The 18,131-nt window shown below is 39.2% G+C and overlaps 1 protein-coding gene across 2 annotated transcripts; it reads left to right on the forward strand.

Annotated features, from left to right (window-relative positions):
• Nucleotides 1-702: 702 nt before the first annotated feature.
• On the forward strand, nucleotides 703-17,625 carry dapk3 (death-associated protein kinase 3). Of its 2 annotated transcripts, none has more exons than XM_055658777.1 (9): nucleotides 703-811; nucleotides 3,816-3,964; nucleotides 6,420-6,780; nucleotides 10,208-10,337; nucleotides 11,910-11,958; nucleotides 12,498-12,524; nucleotides 13,418-13,570; nucleotides 14,077-14,122; nucleotides 14,856-17,625. In XM_055658777.1, the coding sequence occupies exons 2-9, from the start codon at nucleotides 3,879-3,881 to the stop codon at nucleotides 15,396-15,398; spliced, it is 1,395 nt and encodes a 464-aa protein (XP_055514752.1). In that variant the 5' UTR covers nucleotides 703-811; nucleotides 3,816-3,878; the 3' UTR covers nucleotides 15,399-17,625. The 2 variants fall into 2 exon arrangements, with proteins under 2 accessions (XP_055514752.1, XP_055514751.1); XM_055658776.1 differs by having other exon boundaries at nucleotides 748-895.
• The last annotated feature ends 506 nt before the right edge of the window (nucleotides 17,626-18,131 follow it).

An 18,131-nucleotide genomic window follows, 5' to 3' on the forward strand; every position in this document is an offset into this window, starting at 1 on the left:
GCCCTGGCGCTCCATGACGATCCAGCCAAGCAACGCCGAGACTAGCACAGAGAGCTTCAAGGTGTTGCCTGTAGGTCAGCTGACGATCTAGTTTCACCCATCACAGTGAGGAATGTGGAGGAGTCGCTGTGGTGGATGTTTATGTTAAAATATGTTTTGTGTGTTCCGTTGCTTTTTATTTGTATGACTGACTTAGCAAATTAAATTCCTCGTATGTTGCAAAACATACTTGGCTAATAAAGTATTATTGTGATTAATTCCACATTTCCTATGATCACACCTTGCACTTCCACATCTATAGTTTCCCTCTCCCCTAACTCTCAGCCAATGAATGGTCTCGACTCGAAAAGTCACCCATTCCTTCTCTCCAGAGATGCTGCCCAAGCTATAGGATCTTTGATGCTGCCTGTCCCGCAGAGTTACTCCAGTATTTTGTGTCTTATCTTCAAACAAGCCTCTTCCTGCAGCCGCGGGGTAGGTTTGATTGACATCTCAGGCCGGGTTCCGGAGCAAACGCGTGACATCATAGCCGGCCAATCAGTGAGCGGTATCATCCTCCAATGCGGCCAATTAGAAGGGAGGAAGGGTAGACCCTCAACCAATCATGGATCTCACTCTAGGAATGACGCGGAATAGAAACCAATCAAAAGAGGGTAAGCCCCTCCCCCGCATTACGTCATGCTACCGTGACGGTTTCGGTTGATTGACACACTGGGCAGACAGTAATAACACTGAATGAATGGGAAGGCGGGACCAGCGGGCATGGCGTCAGTTCCGGCCGGTTATCTCGGCGCGGCCGCCTCTGGCAACGGTGAGTGAGCGGTGCGGCCTTTAACTCGCTCTTGGCACAAGCTGCGGGGGACGGGACGGGAGTTCAGATCGACGGCGACCGCCGGTAAAGTAGTAGGCTTCTTCTTTAGGCGAGCAAATAAAGTGGAGGCGACGAAGAAAAAGGTGGCGGGGAGGATGGGGCTGCCGGCTCCCTACCCTGTCCATCGTCCCCATTTCATTGTCTGTCCCCCGTTCTTCCTCCCCATTCCGTCCCTCCTCCCTCCCACTCTGTCCTCCCTCCCCACCCTGTCCCCTTCTCAATAGACAATAGGTGCCTACAATAGACAGTAGCCCATTCGGCCCTTCGAGCCAGCACCGCCATTCAATGGCTGATCATTCCCAATCAGTACCCCGTTCCTGCCTATTCCCCATATCCCCGCTATTTTTAAGAGCCTATCTAGCTCTCTCTTGAAAGCATCCAAAGAACCTGCCTCCACCGCCCTCTGAGGCAGATAATTCCACAGACTCACCACTCTCTGTGGGGGAAAAAATGTTTCCTCGTCTCTGTTCTAAATGGCCTACTCCTTATTCTTAAACTGTGGCCCTTGGTTCTGGACTCCCCCAACATCGGGAACGTGTTTGCTGCCTCTAGTATGTCCAAAACCTTAACAATCTTATATGTTTCAATGAGATACCCTCTCATCCTTCTAAACTCCAGAGTGTACAAGCCCATCTGTTCCATTCTCTCAGCATACGCCATCCCGGGAGTTAACCTTGTAAACCTACGCTGCACACCCTCAATAGCACTCCCACCCGTCCTCTGTCCCCTGCCCACCCTCTCCACCCCTCATCTATTTCTACCATCCTCCTCTGTACCTCCCGCCCCACCATCCGTCCCTCCCCAACCCATCCTCTGTCCCCACAAATACAACTTGACATCTTGCCCCATTCTCTACAACTGTATGGGTATCTATCTCAGGAATCATCCCTCAGTTGGTCATTTCTGTTAAATCTTGCAGTGCTTTAAATTACTGTGATGCTTGCCGTTCATAATATGATAGGCTTTTTTTGCCACATGGTGTTGAATGCTTTTTATAAAAACGGTGATGCAGCATGTATTCAGATTAAATTATTGTAATGTACACCAGAGTGCAATGAAGCTCAGAAAGTAAACAATAAGCTTAACAATAAATGGAACAATTGAATGTGAACCAGTAGAATGGTGAAAAGATTGTTAAATGAGCTCTTCTGAGTAAGAATGTTTTTTTCTCAGGAGCTTGACAATAAAATAAAACACGATTTAGCATGTTTCCTTCCGAAGCTCCACTGTGCTAGGGAAATGTTTTGCTAGTTTCTTACTGGGAAGATTACAGTTTGAGACGTCACTTAATAACTACTAAGGTTCCAGTAGTGGCTTGAATTTCAAGATGGAGATTTTTTTTTTCTGGGCTAATTTATCCACCTACCTGGGTGTAGGGATATCCACCTATACTAGCCCTCCACTGCTGCCTGGCCAAGATAAATCGGTGCACCATAGATCAGGATTTGAAACACCTATTTTTAATACAAAATTTAGTTGATAATTGGCTTAAATTGACACACCATTTTCATGGGCATTCTGGTTCAGCACTATGGAGCATAACATTTCCTGGTCTGCCTCTACATATGTAGCAAATATGTAGTTCAAAATCTTTTGTATAAATAAGGTTGTAATCTCTGGTTTCGAAGATATTGGAACTGAAAATTGGCAGTGTACTGTTGAGTACATATTCAGCTTAAAATATAAAGGATAATGGGGTTAGAAGTTGGTCTTCCTTCCTGGTATTGGCTTGTTAATGGACTGTGGTATTGTGATTCTACTGTGGAATGTGTTTACTTTGAACATTCTCTACAAATGAGTAGTTGGAGGAAAATTGGTTCCAGAATTAGTTGGAATGTGATGTCAGATCAGAGAAGTGGCCATAATGTATAAATTGCACATCTCCTACAGTTCTTTACATGTTTCACTGCATATTAGGATGGTAAGCTTAGATTCAGTTAGGATGCTAGAGTGGGTGAAAGCAGCAAATGGCATTGCTAAAACTTATCACTTGGCGTGGTTAATGTAAACAGCTTTAACTTCCATTCAAAGCTTCTGGAACAACAGTAAGTTTGATAAGAGACTAGAAATAGTTTAGTGGTTCAGGAATATAAATAAATTTGTTTTTACCTTTCCGACACAAAGCAGTGGGAAGTGAAACCTGCAGTGGTACTTGACACACTCCACAAATGCAGGGATATTTGATGTTGTTAGTTAATAAAGGGACTGACTGAAATGGCTTGCCTTTGCAAATAACATTTACTCTTTTACAAATATGAGTGAAGTGCACCTACTTGGAGAAGTATCTGATCATTGAGTTGCCTCACTGATTGCTGTGGCAACCCTATTATATAGAGGGTGAACAATCTTAATTGATAGGGTGTCAAGGGTGTGCTGTATAGGATTTTCTTTAGAACATTCCAATTCAGTCTATAGAAGAGCATTTGACCTTGACCAACACATCTTCCAATTGCATTTGGATCATCATTTTTTTTCTTTCACGATTCCAAGCAAATTATCCCAACCATTTATATTTGATTAATGTTCTTCTGTTTTTTCTTGGTTCTTGCTTTGCTATAGTTAAATTGTGGTTTCTAACATTGTATTAATCTCTATGGTCAGATTTTTGGTGCTGATGCATTATAGAGTGAAATAATGTATAATAGTCTTCTCTGGATTTCATTCATGTTTGTGTTATATAAGAGCCTTGGGTTACCTGATGGGTGCATTTAAAAAGTTTCATACTGAGCCAATAGAACATTCAAACTTCACTGACTGGAATAATATATTTAAGGGTAATCTCAGGGGAAAGAATGGGAGAAAGATAGATAATTGAAAAGGTTTATAAGACGGACTAATGAGTACAATTGATGAAAGGATTTAACTTTGAATAAAAGCCAACATTAGAACTATGAAGATGCATATTTATTTTACTTTAATTTTTTAATACACTTTTGCATTCTAGACTTTTGAAATTTGAAGGATTTACTCAGGCGACATCTCCTTCGACTGATAATTCTCGTGGATAATGACATTGGGTCTGACATGCACAATGGCAATTTTCAAACAAGACAACGTGGAGAAGTACTATGAGATGGGCGAAGAGCTAGGAAGGTGAGATATCGTGGTCTGTTGATTGTGCTAGGTTTGTTTGTTTTTTCTGGCCTTAACTTTTGTAGCTATTATGCATTTTTCTGAAATAGTCCCATAACTTTCACTGAACATCAAACAAACCAGATGAAGAGAGAAATTGTGCAATTGATGAAATCAGTAGGATCTATTTCTGTATCTGTTCCCATTGTTCCTGTTTTGTAAGTGTGCCAACTGGTCTTAATACACCTGATTGCGTGGCCTCAAATTGTACATGTGCATCTTGAGTGTTGATGAGTTCTGTGTTTATAAACACAGCAATTATTTTTACTTGTATTAAAATTAATATTAAGTGAATACTTAAGTGACATAAAGACACAATTCCTTTTGTCCTAATCTCAGTGGTTTGGTTTCAATGTTGGTGTCTAACATTCCTGTGAAGGTCTTAGAAAGTAGAAATTATTAGTAAATCAAGTACAACTATATGCAACCAAAGAATCTCACATGCAAACTGACTAAGATTATTTAAGTGTTTGAATCATTCTTGGTCAGCGAGTCATTGTAATTTAGGCTAAAGTGTAGACCTTTGCCTTTATAAGGATATATTTTCTGTTGCATTTAGTTTCTCATTCCTTATTTACATTACAGATCTGCATAAAGGGATCATTACATAATTAGAATTAGATCCTTTATTTGTCATTCAGACCTTACGGTCTGAACGAAATGTCGTTACCTGCAGCCATACATACAATAATAAACAACAGAACAGACAGTAAACACAAATTAACATCCACCACAGTGAGTCCACCAAACACCTCCTCACTGTGATGGAGGCAAAAATCTTAGGGCTGCTGTCTCTTCCCTCCTCTTTTCCCTCTGCGCTGAGGCGATACTCCACCGGGCGATGGTAAGTTAGTCCCGCGGCTAACCGAGCTCCGCGAACGAGCCAGTTCAAACTCCGCGGCCCGGGGGTGGTCGAAGCTGCCGCCCTCCAGTCCAGCGGAGGGCATAAGATGAATGTTTTCTGGAATATCAAAACACTTCCAAATTGCATTTTTAAACTCCATATCTTAAATTGAACTACTTCTTCCCCTACTGTCATCAGACTTTTAAACAGACCGCTTGTGTGAAGGATGAATTCCAGATCTTCCAATATACCTTGTCGCAGTCTTGCACTTTCTTAAATTTGCACTCCCTCTTTAATGGAAATGCCATATTGCACTCTGTTTAAATTTTTATTTTTCTTGTATCCTATCTGATGTACTTGTATGCAGAATGATTTGCCTAGATAGAACATAAAACAATTTTTACACCATCTGACACATGACATAAACCAATACCTACTGGCCAAGCGAGTGAGGCTCTGATGGATGTAATGCTGTCAAGTTGTATTTGTGGCACATAATAAAATCCTATTGTGGGGATAAATGTACTTGACATGGGCCTTGCCACGAAGCAGCCAGCATGTTATCATTGGATGAGTCATGTTATTACTGAGACTGAGACAGGTTGGAGGCTGACTGCCATGTGATTAGTTATTTGACTCCTGACACTTACAAAACCACTGTCCTTCTAGTCAGGACCATGATGGAATACTGGGCACTTGCCTACTTGAGTTTAGGCATATCATATTCGGAAGCTGAATCCCATCTAGGCATCTAGTGATCGCTCACCTTGTCTAGCAGTCTTAATGCTCACTTACTTCCTGGTGCTCTGTGACTGGAATGTGTGCTACTTACAAAATATGCTGCCACCCTGCCCCTGCACTGGTCACGGGTTTTGGTGGTGCTGTTGGTCCTCCACCACCAAAAAGAACAAGAGATGCTAGCACTCAAGAGCACCATTGCTGACAATTTTCTCCTTCAAATAGCAAACTATCCTGACTTGGAAAGATCACCATTCTTTCAGTGTTGCTGGGTCTACAAGGTTTAAGATGTTTTGCATATCAACACTGGGTTATTTTTACCATAAGGCTGTATCTTTGAAGTGACTCACCACTGGCTACTCAGGAACAACTAGGAATGGGCAATACATACATATCAGTTACAACCACACCCTAGAAATTAGTTAATTGGATACAGGTTATACCTGTCTCCATCTTGCTCTTCCACAATTAAAGGCTGTGTTGATAGGCAGGTTGTGAATTATTACTATTTTCTGCTCGTTGAATACTGTGATCCCCTGTGATATCACTGTTCTTTGCAGCTTAACCTTGGTGCCATATATGTTATGTTGTGTCGTGGACTTTCTGTGTTTGTGCTTTTTTTTTTTTTTTTTAATTTTAATTCAATTTCAATTTTATTTTTAATATGTTTTATTATTTATTTATTATTTATTTTTATTATTTCTTTGTGATTTTTTTTAATGATACTGCCTGTAAGGGAAATTCATTTCGTTGTCTCAAATTGAGACAATGACAATAAATTTGAATTACAATTACAATTACAATTAATCACCGCCATTCTGTTTATTCCCATAGCGGCCAGTTTGCCATTGTGAGGAAATGCCGCGAGAAAAGCACCGGTATTGAGTATGCGGCCAAGTTCATCAAGAAGCGGCGCCTGTCTTCCAGTCGCCGAGGGGTGAGCCTTGAGGAAATCGAGCGGGAAGTGAACATTCTGAGGGAAATCCAGCACCCAAACATCATTACTTTGCACGATATATTTGAGAACAAGACTGATGTTATTTTGATCCTTGAGCTGGTGTCAGGAGGCGAGCTTTTTGATTTCTTGGCTGAGAAAGAATCATTGACTGAGGAGGAGGCAACTGAATTTCTCAAACAGATTTTGGATGGTGTGCACTATCTACACTCAAAGAAGATTGCTCATTTTGATCTGAAGGTACAGTTTCCGTGAATCGTTCTACATAAATAATTGAACTATAATCAATGTTATTTTAAGGTAACATCTTACAATCTGCTATTTGCTTCTCCGCTGACCATTTCTGCAAGGATGATCCTGAGTTGCCTGTGACAAAATCTCAATCTGATCCAGACCTCTCCACATCTGGCCTTGCCTTCCAACAAAGCTCAAGGCAAACACAATGAGCCAAATTTCCTGACGTGGCATATTATAGCCTTCAGGGCACCAATTCTACAATGTTATATTAGCAACCAATCTCGTCTTGTGTCTAATTTCCAGCTTGTATTGTTTATTCTCTCTAATTTCAATTTCATTTATTTATTCATGCAAGCTCTGATTATTTGCTAACTTTAACTGCCTATTTAAATTGGAGCAGCCCCAGTTTGTGTCATTCAATCTCTTAGTGTCCATCCCATCTTGATCTTTTCTTTTTATTTCCACTGCACTCTTTCTCTGCTATTTTTAAACTTTATTCATTTCTAAGATTTCCCAGAATAGTCATCAACCAGGGATGTTATCTCTCTACTGATGCCTCTTAATCTAATATGTATTTGAAGCATTTTCTATTTTTTTGTTTCGATTTCCAGCATCTGTTGTATTTTGCTTTTAACCATACCCTTTGTTCCATTTTGGTTTGTCTCACCATGTAATATAGATGATACACATGGATATCTAAATACGTTTGAAATTATGATCTGCATGCAGGTAGTTCTGCTATAATACGATAGTTGCATTCATAAGGAACCATGTGATAGAAAATTGCATTATAAAAACAATTGGTGGGGTTAGTTTAGAATTTCAGACTTGCAATATCAGTTATTTTCCTGAAGGATTTTGCAGCCCTATTGCCTTTACACCCTTCTGCAATCTGCCTACTTATCTGTTCAAATTTCTGCCCGTTTATCATGCGGCCTTTATTATAACCCATTAGTGACTGCCCCTTATTTCTGTGTTTAACCCATGTTGCCTCTGGCTGATCCCTCTAGGAAATCTTAAGTAATGTTGAAACACACTCTCTGAGCTATGCAACATTCCCTATTTTTAGCACATCCCTCTGTCTTGCCTGAAACGTCTATACCTCAGAACACTGAGTTGTGCCTTTTCTCAATAATGTTGCAACAATATCATAATCTATGCTCTAAGCTCCTGTGTTTTACCTGAGGGTCTTCCAATAAATGCAGTTAAACTGATTTGCCCTCTCGTGCTTCCCTTCCTGTCTCTGACAACATATTCCATATGCCCACTGACTTGCAGTGGTTTGCTCTTGCCCTTACTTGTTTAAGCAATTAGTTGTCTTCCAGTCCCAGCACTATGTCTCCAGTTCTGTCAGTGGTATAAGATTGCAGAATATTGTGTTAGTCAATGCATTGTTAATTACACAAAATTGATTCCACCATTTTTCCTTCTGGCCTTGTTCTGCAGTGCACAACGTTTAGTGGAAGGGTTTGTGCTTTTACAATGAGTGTAATTAACATGGTATGGAAAAATAAATTGGTGGTATTGTATCTGCAATGTACGGAATTTGCTGAAATTCCCTGCATCGTGTTTGCATCATGAGAAAGCCAAGTTCAAGACCCACATTCCAGGCAGCCAATTCTAATAGCAGCCTTAATTTGAACAATTGTAATGGATAGCTGGAGTTGGGCAAGTATGGGAATCCTGAATGCAGCAATTGATTGTGGGCTGCCTGTGTGCAAAGCATGTAAAGGGGATGTGAGAACTGATTAAAGCATCGTGATGTAGGAAATGATTCGAGTGTAAAGGAGTGTCAAGGTGGCAGATACTGTGGGCAACAAGGAAAGATTGTATATTGCCTTTACTGTAAGAATTTGAGTGCAAGTAATGATTTTTTCTATCATTATATAAGACCTTGCAGCATTACTGGAGTTTTGTATATGTTTTTCACCTTCCTTATCAAAGGTTACACTTGCTGGAAGGCACCATGCTTTCATCAGACTAATTCCTGGGTGATGAGCGTGCTATAAGAGGGGGGACTGGGTTACACCTCTGTTTCCTAGAGTTTAGAGAGATTAAATATCACTTGCCATTTACTAGAGATTCACCTAAGTGAATATTGGAGGATGGTTTCTCTTGGCTGAGGATTGTAGAATTATTCTCAATCTGGGGTAAGCCATGTAGGACCAAAATGAGGGAGATAAGGTGGTGAATATTTAAAATTCTTCAAACTCTGTATGATCGAGCATGGGTTGCGTTCAAAGCATGAATCAAGGGACACGAGGCAAGAAAAAAGAGGTTGAGGTAGAAGATCAGCCATGAACTTGAATGGTGGAGCAGGCTTGAAGAATGGCAGCACAGATTTCCGTTCAGTCCGAGTAGAATATCCTGACATTACAAAATTTCAAGCTCTAAGTAAGGATTTAGAAATAAAAGTGGGGTGGGTGGTGCACTTTCAGCTTGAGGAAAATGTTGAAATACAGCAAGGAAAAGATAACAGCACAGCTGCAATATAAATAATGATAAACACAAGGGACTGTACACAAAATGATAAGCCACAGGAGTATAGGTCAAAGAGAATATTAAGCTTGTAACTGAACGCGATAAAATTTGCAACAAGAATGGTGAATTGGAGTGCAAATATATATAATGGATTCAATCTACAGCATTCCAGAAATAGTTTGATGGTAATTCAAGGCCGCAAACTGAGTATTTGATAAAGGGCTGAATGGGAAAATGTTGACGGGAAATCAGGGAGGGAAATTTGTCGTTGAGCAGGTAGCTATAAAACTACAGGATAGCAGTAGGTCTGTCGTAGGGAAGGATCTTTGTTTGGAGGTGAGGCAAATGGGGTTATCTTAAACAGAGATGAGACCAAAGGTTGATCATTTGTGATCTTGCACTTTAAGAGACTGTTTAGCCTAGCTATGATTTTTTATAATTGACTTTCTTTAAGAGGATTCCTTAAGAAAATAAATAGTACATTAATCAGTGCCAAATGCAAATTTATTATGAGGGTTCTGTGCTTAAGAGCATTGAAAATGAGGGATACATGATGAAACAATTGTTAATGATGAGATTGGAGCATTAAATTCGGCTAAAAGAACACATTGCCAAATGAACACACCTTTCAAATGAACTCAAACATCTTAAATTTTCTGTATGGTTAGCAACCTACTTAAACCTAACTGTGTTATTGTGTTGGTCCTACTGTATTTGTTAAGACAAGAGCTTTTAAGGTTTTGGAATTACCTGAAGAATCTGGATTTCCCAGGAGAGTTTCAGAGAGATGAATAGGAAATTTGATTTTGATGTATACATTAACCTGGATTGTATTTAGATTAACTTTCAAGTTTACTTGTTATCAGGTAAACGTTTGCTTTCAAGGCATTATATTCTCTATATACAACATAAATCTTTATCCTAATCGATCTTTTAATATCTTTTCCAGCCTGAAAATATTATGCTTCTGGATAAAAACGTTCCCAATCCCCGTATCAAGCTGATCGATTTTGGTATTGCCCATAAAATTGAGGATGGGAATGAATTTAAAAACATCTTTGGAACCCCTGAGTTTGTTGGTCAGTACATTTATTTGTTATCTGAGAGTCCTTTAGCTATTGAAATGATTGTAATGCAATCGTAGTTTAAATTCTCAAATTTAGCCACCCTATTTCTGAGGAGAAAACTTTATAATTCAGGTGTTAGTGACACTGATGGCAGGGGGGTTGATTGAGATGGTGGTGAGTTACTACTTTGAAGGCTATAAGGTCCCAGGGAGTTATCAGCCAGTAGCACAAACAGTTTGCTCAGTATTTGTAATTGTATTTTCCTAGGTTAGTTCTTCCAGATTCTGAATTTACAGCTAATTTCTGGTTACTAGTCCGCTCTCTAATGCAAATAACTAGTTTGATTCATCTCCCATCTCTTTACTTTCCATTATTAATTCTCAGATTCATTTTCTATAGGACCAAAATTCTCTTGTTAACACTAAATGGCTGCAGAAACTTTTGACTGCTGTTGCACTTCTATTTTGTGCCCTTAATTTTCCTTTCAGTAATTCTTTTATATTTTGTCCAAATTTTTTAATTCCCCGATTTTGCACAATTGTATGTTTCCACTTAAAATTTAGTACTATTTTTTAATATGGTTCCTAAAAAAACCATTGTCTATTTGAAACAAGTAATTTATATAATTTCAATAGTGTGTTTAAGTCTTATAAAAATCACATTTATTTTGCAAGGTTTCCAGAGCCACGTGTAACTGTAATTTCAGCACTGACCACTAGAGACTGCTGTTTTATAGCCCCTGTCCCACTCAGGAGACCTAAACAGCAACCTCTGGTGACCTTGCCCGCCATCCAAAAAAAACAATCAAGGTCGAGGTGACCTGCAACCTCCTACCACCTCCCATGCATATGAATAAAAAAACTTCCTCGACTATGAAGAAACCCGGCTTTGACTAGACCTGCGGCTAAAGAATTGTTGATTTTTAAAACTGAAACTTATTTTTAGCCGAGGCCAGTTTTAAACATGATGAAAAGATAGCAGCAACCTAGATGAAGCCTCAACCATTAGGGAGAGTGACCAAAACCTCCGGTAACCTCATGGAAACTTTGGGTGGCGGGCAAGGTCACCAGAGGTTGCTGTTTAGGTCTCCTAAGTGGGACAGGGGCTTAAGAATGCAAACAATAAAGTGAGAGAATTTTCTTGAGGGTTCAGAGGATGGACTGGGTAGAGAACCTTGTGTAATAAGTCAGTTGTGTCAAGTGCAGTCTATGTAAGCTGGTCCGTTAGCTACAAATTCATAACAATTTTATGTTGGCTTTTGGGTGTTATCTTTTCTCTGAGTATGGAGTATGGATGTCTCCTCTCCTGCACTGCAAGCAACAGATTCTGAGATCTGGCCTAGGTCAACAGCCTCGGCCTGTAATGATTGAGGTCTGGACGTTAAGAGAGACTGAACCAGGCCTCCAAAGATACAGCAGTCCAGGCATGTGTGAGGGGCTGTATTTGAGACCCTAAAGAAGCATTCATGTGATTATTCATCATACGATTCACATTTCCTCCTTTTCCTCTCCCTTTCCAGCCATTGCAGCACATGGATAGTTTGTTGATAAATAACAGCTTATTGAGTATTATCTTTCTTTTTAGCCCCTGAAATAGTTAATTATGAACCATTGGCTTTGGAAGCAGACATGTGGTAAGTTCAACAACTTAGTTTATATTAATAAAGATTTATCGTTTACTCCTCTGCTCTTAAATGTGTCAATATATGCTGCAATACAGTTCTATTGGGTACCGATTAAAGGTAATGGCTCTTGCAACTAGTGTGCGTGCGATGGGAGCAGTGGGTATCCAACTCCACAGCCTCATTTCTAAGTCAAGCCATGACCTTGGCTTACTTTCAACTGTGCCATTCTCTAATAGTTTACAAGAAGAATGGACACTTCTGAAGACGCTCTACATGGCACTGTAATAACCTATATTCTCAAACTGGGCCAGTTTAAACATCCTTTCTCCCAATAAGTTAACCCTTTTGTCTCATTTTGCTGCTCTGCTTCTAAATAGATAGTCTTTTTTTTTTTTAATGCTATCTTTACTGAGTACACATTTACATTTACCATGATTTTTCTGACTAAATTAACCTTGCATGTCATGCAACCTATTGTTGATTATACATGTGTTGAGATTTATTCAGAATATTGTAAAACTAACCAATATCTTTTTACTTTGATGCAGGAGCATTGGTGTTATCACTTATATTCTGTAAGTATACCACCTACATTCCTTTCTCCAGCTTCACAATTTTCAACTCTTCAATATTTTTGTCATACAACTTTGGTCTTATTCATCTCTGGCCTTTAACCAACTATGTGTCTATCAACCCCCACCACCTGCCCTCACCTGTACCCACCTATTGCCGGCCAGGCTTTGTCCTGCCCCTCTTCTCTTCTAGCTTTCTCACCTCACACCACCACATTCCCCCCCCCACCCCCTTCAACAATGTCTGAAGAAAGGCCCCGACCTAAAACATCACCTATCCATGCTCTCCAGAGATGTTGCCTGACCTGCTGAGATGCTACAGAACTTTGTCATTTTATATACTAATCAGGTCTTTTGTTTATAACTAGTTTTAAGGTGATTCCGAATTATGTAAAAATCTGATGTGTTAGGATTTACAGAACGTGACCTTCCATTGGGAGTGTCTGTATATTTCTCCTTAAATCATATCTGTCCTTTGATAAACTATCTTGGATTCTCTCATCACCCTATGTAATTGAATCTCAAAGTAATTTCCAAATAATTTATCAATGTCCTGCTTGTAAATGTATTATTTTTACTGCTGGGAATTATTGTGGTTAAAGTATTTCCTTGTGTCTTCTGTCAATGAGGTAAACTAATGCAGTCAATTTCTATTTGTTCTGCTGACCTTTAAGCTGACATATGATTCAGATATCTGCCAACTTTACCAGACATGTAATTCCCAGTTCAATTCCCTGAAAATTAGCAATTAATCCGAAACATTTCCGCACTACGTTTAAATTAGTTGCATTTATTATGATTCAATGGTGTACTTTCCTTTAGAAATATGTCTTCAAAAGAGATGTTTGATGGAGTGATGTGCTGATAATAAGTAATTTTTTCTCCTAAATTTCCAGTTTGAGCGGTGCCTCTCCATTTCTTGGTGAAACTAAACAAGAAACCCTAACAAACATTTCTGCTGTGAACTACGACTTTGATGAAGAGTACTTCAGTAACACCAGTGAACTGGCGAAGGATTTCATCCGCAGGCTTCTGGTGAAAGACCCCAAGTAAGAAATGCTTTTTGCCAAATTAGTGATTAATGATAGGAAATTGGAAAAGTAAAACCTGCTTGTACTGAATAGAGTGAACGCTGATTTATCGTTCAGATTTTATTTCCCAGTTGACGATTTTACTTAATTATTTTATTGAAAATTATATTCTGTGAGGGGCTTGCGTGTCTACCCAAATTAAACATTGCCACCACCCGTCAATTGTTCATTTCATGAATCGGGTGCACAAGCAGTTGATATTTGCAATTACTAGATGCTTAATTTTCATGACATTTATTGCTTGTAAAATAGGTTAGTGGTTTGAGGTTCAGGCTGATGTAGGCAATCAGATGATCAGAAACGGTGATACTCTAACCTCATAGTCTGATAACCTCCATCTGACTGGTAGAAGAAACCATGAAAGATGGCAGCCAGTGAGTGATGTGAGGTCAGCGGTGATGGAATACAGGGACTTGCCATCCATCAATGCTTGTGTGATTTCATATTTCTCACTTTTCTTTCAGAAAAAGAATGACCATTGGTGATAGCCTTGAGCATCCATGGATTAAGGTAATCCTTTTTATGCAGCTGAGTTACAGAAGTCGCAGAAGAAATCAACTTCTGTTGACATTTTGTGAGAAAGGCACTTGGTTGTGCTGGTGCAAAGTAGATATTGAAAAGTGCTGCTAAAAAAGAGTTCAAGCAGTGAGATTCACTCTGGAGCACCATTATCTCCATCTACCGGGGCCAGTTAAGTACTACAACAGAGCAAACATTTGTACTATTTTACCCATTTAATATGGTAAATCTTCTTCCTACTGTTTTTGAAAATATGATTTCTGACGCCACGGATATCAAGATAGTTAGCCAAAATGTTCTGTGTTAAAGGAGCAGTGTCAAAGGTTAACTGCTGAAGGGTGAATTCCAGAATTTAATGACCAGGTATCTGAGCGTCATAAAAACTTAAAATGTAGGAATGCAATCTTGAACGTTTGAAGTCCTAGCACAAGCCCTAGAAATGGGACAAAAGGGATTTGACAATATAGATAGAAGTTTAATATGGGTACTGTGGAACTTGAGGCCAGAGTTGATTAGCAGAACAAACTAAATTGATGTAGGTATAGAGATTGTTTACAAAGGATGCAAGATTGGGGGTTGGCCAACATTGTCAAGTTTACAAATGTGTGTGTGTGTACCCAGTACATGCAAGCTGCATTCAGCTGCTTTGCCTACAGCACAGACTGGGCTTAATTAATTCAGAAATGGACAACCTAACAACTTATTCCTCTTCATCCCGCTAAAGGTGATCAAGAGAAGGAATGTGAGGCGGGAGGATAATAGCAAGAAACCAGAGCGCCGTAGACTGAAGACGACTCGACTCAAGGAGTACACAATCAAATCACATTCCAGCATGCCTCCAAACAATACCTATGTCAACTTTGAAAGATTCTCCAAAGTCCTTGAAGAAATCACTGCCGTCGAAGAAAGCATTCAGGAGCTGGTGCGAAACAAGAAATCCTTCAAGGAGGACATTGATGCTCTCGTTTCCATTTATGATGAGAAGGAATCTTGGTATAAGGAAGAGAATGAAAGCATCAGCCAAGATCTTGGGCACATTAAAAATGAGTTACGCAAGACAGAAACCCTGAGGAAACAGGCACAGGATGAAGTCAAGTCAACCATGTTGTCCACCAACATCTTAAAGCGGAAATATACCAAACTAGAAAATCGTTATGATGCATTAACTGCAGAATTGAAGTGGGTTGGGGAGCTCCTGAAGTCTGTAGAGCAGGAGGGAATGCAAGGAGGGATTGGTAACAACGGGCGACATGGAGGAATGCGCTAGGTGCCATTACACTGAAAAACTTGAACCTCTTAGCTAGTTCATCAAATGGAATTATGCCACATTGGGAGCTGGCTTCAGCTGCAATTCACAAACTTTGGTGTCTGAGATTCAGAACTGATTGAATCTTTATTTCTAGTCCTCTTATTATGGGGTTTTGTTGAATGTGAATGAAATTCACCTTGTAATGGATTCTCAATCACACAAGCAGTGCATGTTGCTTTTGACATTGCCTTTGCTATACTTGTGTACCTCTAATGAACCCCATTTACTTCCCAACACTATTGACCATCATGACTCTAGAGGTCATGGCCATGCTTTATTTCAGCACTTCTAAATTGTGAATGGCAGGGTGGGTATTGACGTTTGGAAAGATGTTCTTATTTTGGATAAGATTCAATTCCTCTCTTCCATCCTCCTTCCCCTGCCCCCAAAAAAACTCTTCACCGTTATGCACTAAGATTTTAGAACAAATTTGTAGCAAAGGAATACTAAGGAAAATGTTATTCTCACTTCCCCACTTTTATCGTTACCGTTGTTAAAATTATTTGGATCTTGTTGAAGGGAGTGGTGGCTGTGTCTATCAACAGATAATCTGTGGATAACTGGGTTACTGTCAGTGCAGACTCTTGTGAAGAGACCTTCCTAATAATTAGTGTAAAATTGTTACATAGACCAGATTAGTGTTCCCTATTTGCATGAGTTGACATTCACTGGAGAAATTTTCAGAAGACCTGTATCAATGATTACAGTGATTTTAATGGGCACAGATATGTGAATTGAAACTTATATTCTCTGAGCAACTTTGTTCTTTGCATTGAGGAGATGATGTTGGGTGTTTGGCAAATCTCGTACTGCTCCTGTCTTAACTAAGTTAAGCTGCAACTTTCAGGAGTCCAATGGGCAGGTCTTGTATTTCCTTTGAGACATTCTGACTTTGGGTTTATTTCAGTGATGTGGACCATTTTTATTGCCTGCAGGTAAACTACTGTATTTCTGGTTTGGGTGCCATGACAAGGATGTGGTGTTGTAATTTGGGAAGAATGAGATGAAATGGGACTTCTTTTGAATCTCACTAGTGCAATATATATTCTTTTAAATTGCTGCACAAAGACATCAGGAAAACACGTTTTAGACATTCACATAGTTATGGGCGGGTTTTGGTTTGAGTGGCAGGTTTCATGTGCCTGTAGATAGAATTAAAGTCTTACCTGTTGTTCTACTTGAAGACGTCTTACAAAACTAACAACAGAGATACCAGGCTCAAACTGAGTCAAGACTGCCCTAGAACCAAGTTTTGAACTTTTACAATTGTCAATATAATGTGAATATTTGATTTCAAACTAAAAGGGTCCTTCCACTTGTCCTGCAAACTCAGCATTCACAAGTTATTGAACCTAACTCGACCTCTTGCAGATGACTGTAGACCATTTCACTAGTTTTCTTTTATTTAAACCAATTGGAAAGCTATGTATTCTAATAAGGCAAACATTGCTTATTTGCAGATTTACTTTAAGTTATGTCATGTATATCCAGGAGTTGCTCTTAAAACCTGACATGGTGTCAGATTTAATTGCAATGATACTTGCCCTCTCCAATCCTCTCCCACTTCCCCCACCGACCTCTGCCAAACCAGCTACATGCAAATAGGTCTTCAGGATCTTAAATATAATGCATGTCATTGTGACGTTCAGGATTATCCCTCCTGTTTGTGAAAGGAATGGCCACCAAATAGAAACTTTCTAATGCCAGCTCAAAATTTGGTGTAGTTTTTACTAAAGAGTTTGAGGATTACTGTTGCGCAAGTTGTGTTAAAGTAGGTTCAGTGAGATTTCATTGTGCCAGAGGATCCATTGCAGTCTATGGTACCGTATTTCTCTGAAACTGCTGCTGCCTCTTCCTCCACCGCCATGATCCCTTGTACCATTTGCAGCTAAAGTATTTCACTGGGTCTTTGCATTCCAATTTTGATACTGCAATAATGTCTTAATCAAATTTAAATTAAATGTAACCAGAATTAAATGTAACATTATTTTCTTTGAGCTTTGTTATAAGGAAAGTTACATTTTTGTTTTTGTTGTAATGTGTAAAGAGTTTCTATGTCATGCACCATGCGACTTCACGTTGATGCTAATGCTTAATGCTAAGCTGAAATGTCCATTTAACACTATTTACGTTAATAATTGCATTATTTTCCATGCAATAATAAACATTAAAAACATTTCAAGGCTTTCCAGTTAGGAAATTAATTTTGTTAATTGGTTTGAAACCCCAATTCACTTGGGCATTAACTATTCTCGGGCTGTTTGGGTACAATACTATTCCTATAGCAAGGCATCCAAGTGTAAAAAATCCACTGAACAATTAAATACTATGCTCATATAGATCCACTCTGATCACGTGATTTGTTTTTGCTTCAAGCAGATTTTGTAATACTTTGCTTTTAGTCCTGTTACGTATTCAGGACTTATTTGCATTGTCAGCAAGATTGCCATGTCATTTTGCCATGATGCATAATAGAGAGAAAACGCTTCACTACGTTCTGATGGTCAAATGTCAGGATTTGCTTTTTTCCTACCCTACAATATGTTTAGCAAAATATTAACTTATCCTGTGAGCTAGATCATTATACAAGCCATTATGCAAACCAATCTTATTGCTTTAAGACTTGAATCTTAAACAGTGGATGAGACAGATACTGGACAAAATGTACTAGTAAAGTGGTTGCACTCAATG

The sequence above is a fragment of the Leucoraja erinacea genome, chromosome 29 (genome assembly GCF_028641065.1).
Source record: "Leucoraja erinacea ecotype New England chromosome 29, Leri_hhj_1, whole genome shotgun sequence".
Classification (NCBI taxonomy): domain Eukaryota; kingdom Metazoa; phylum Chordata; class Chondrichthyes; order Rajiformes; family Rajidae; genus Leucoraja; species Leucoraja erinaceus.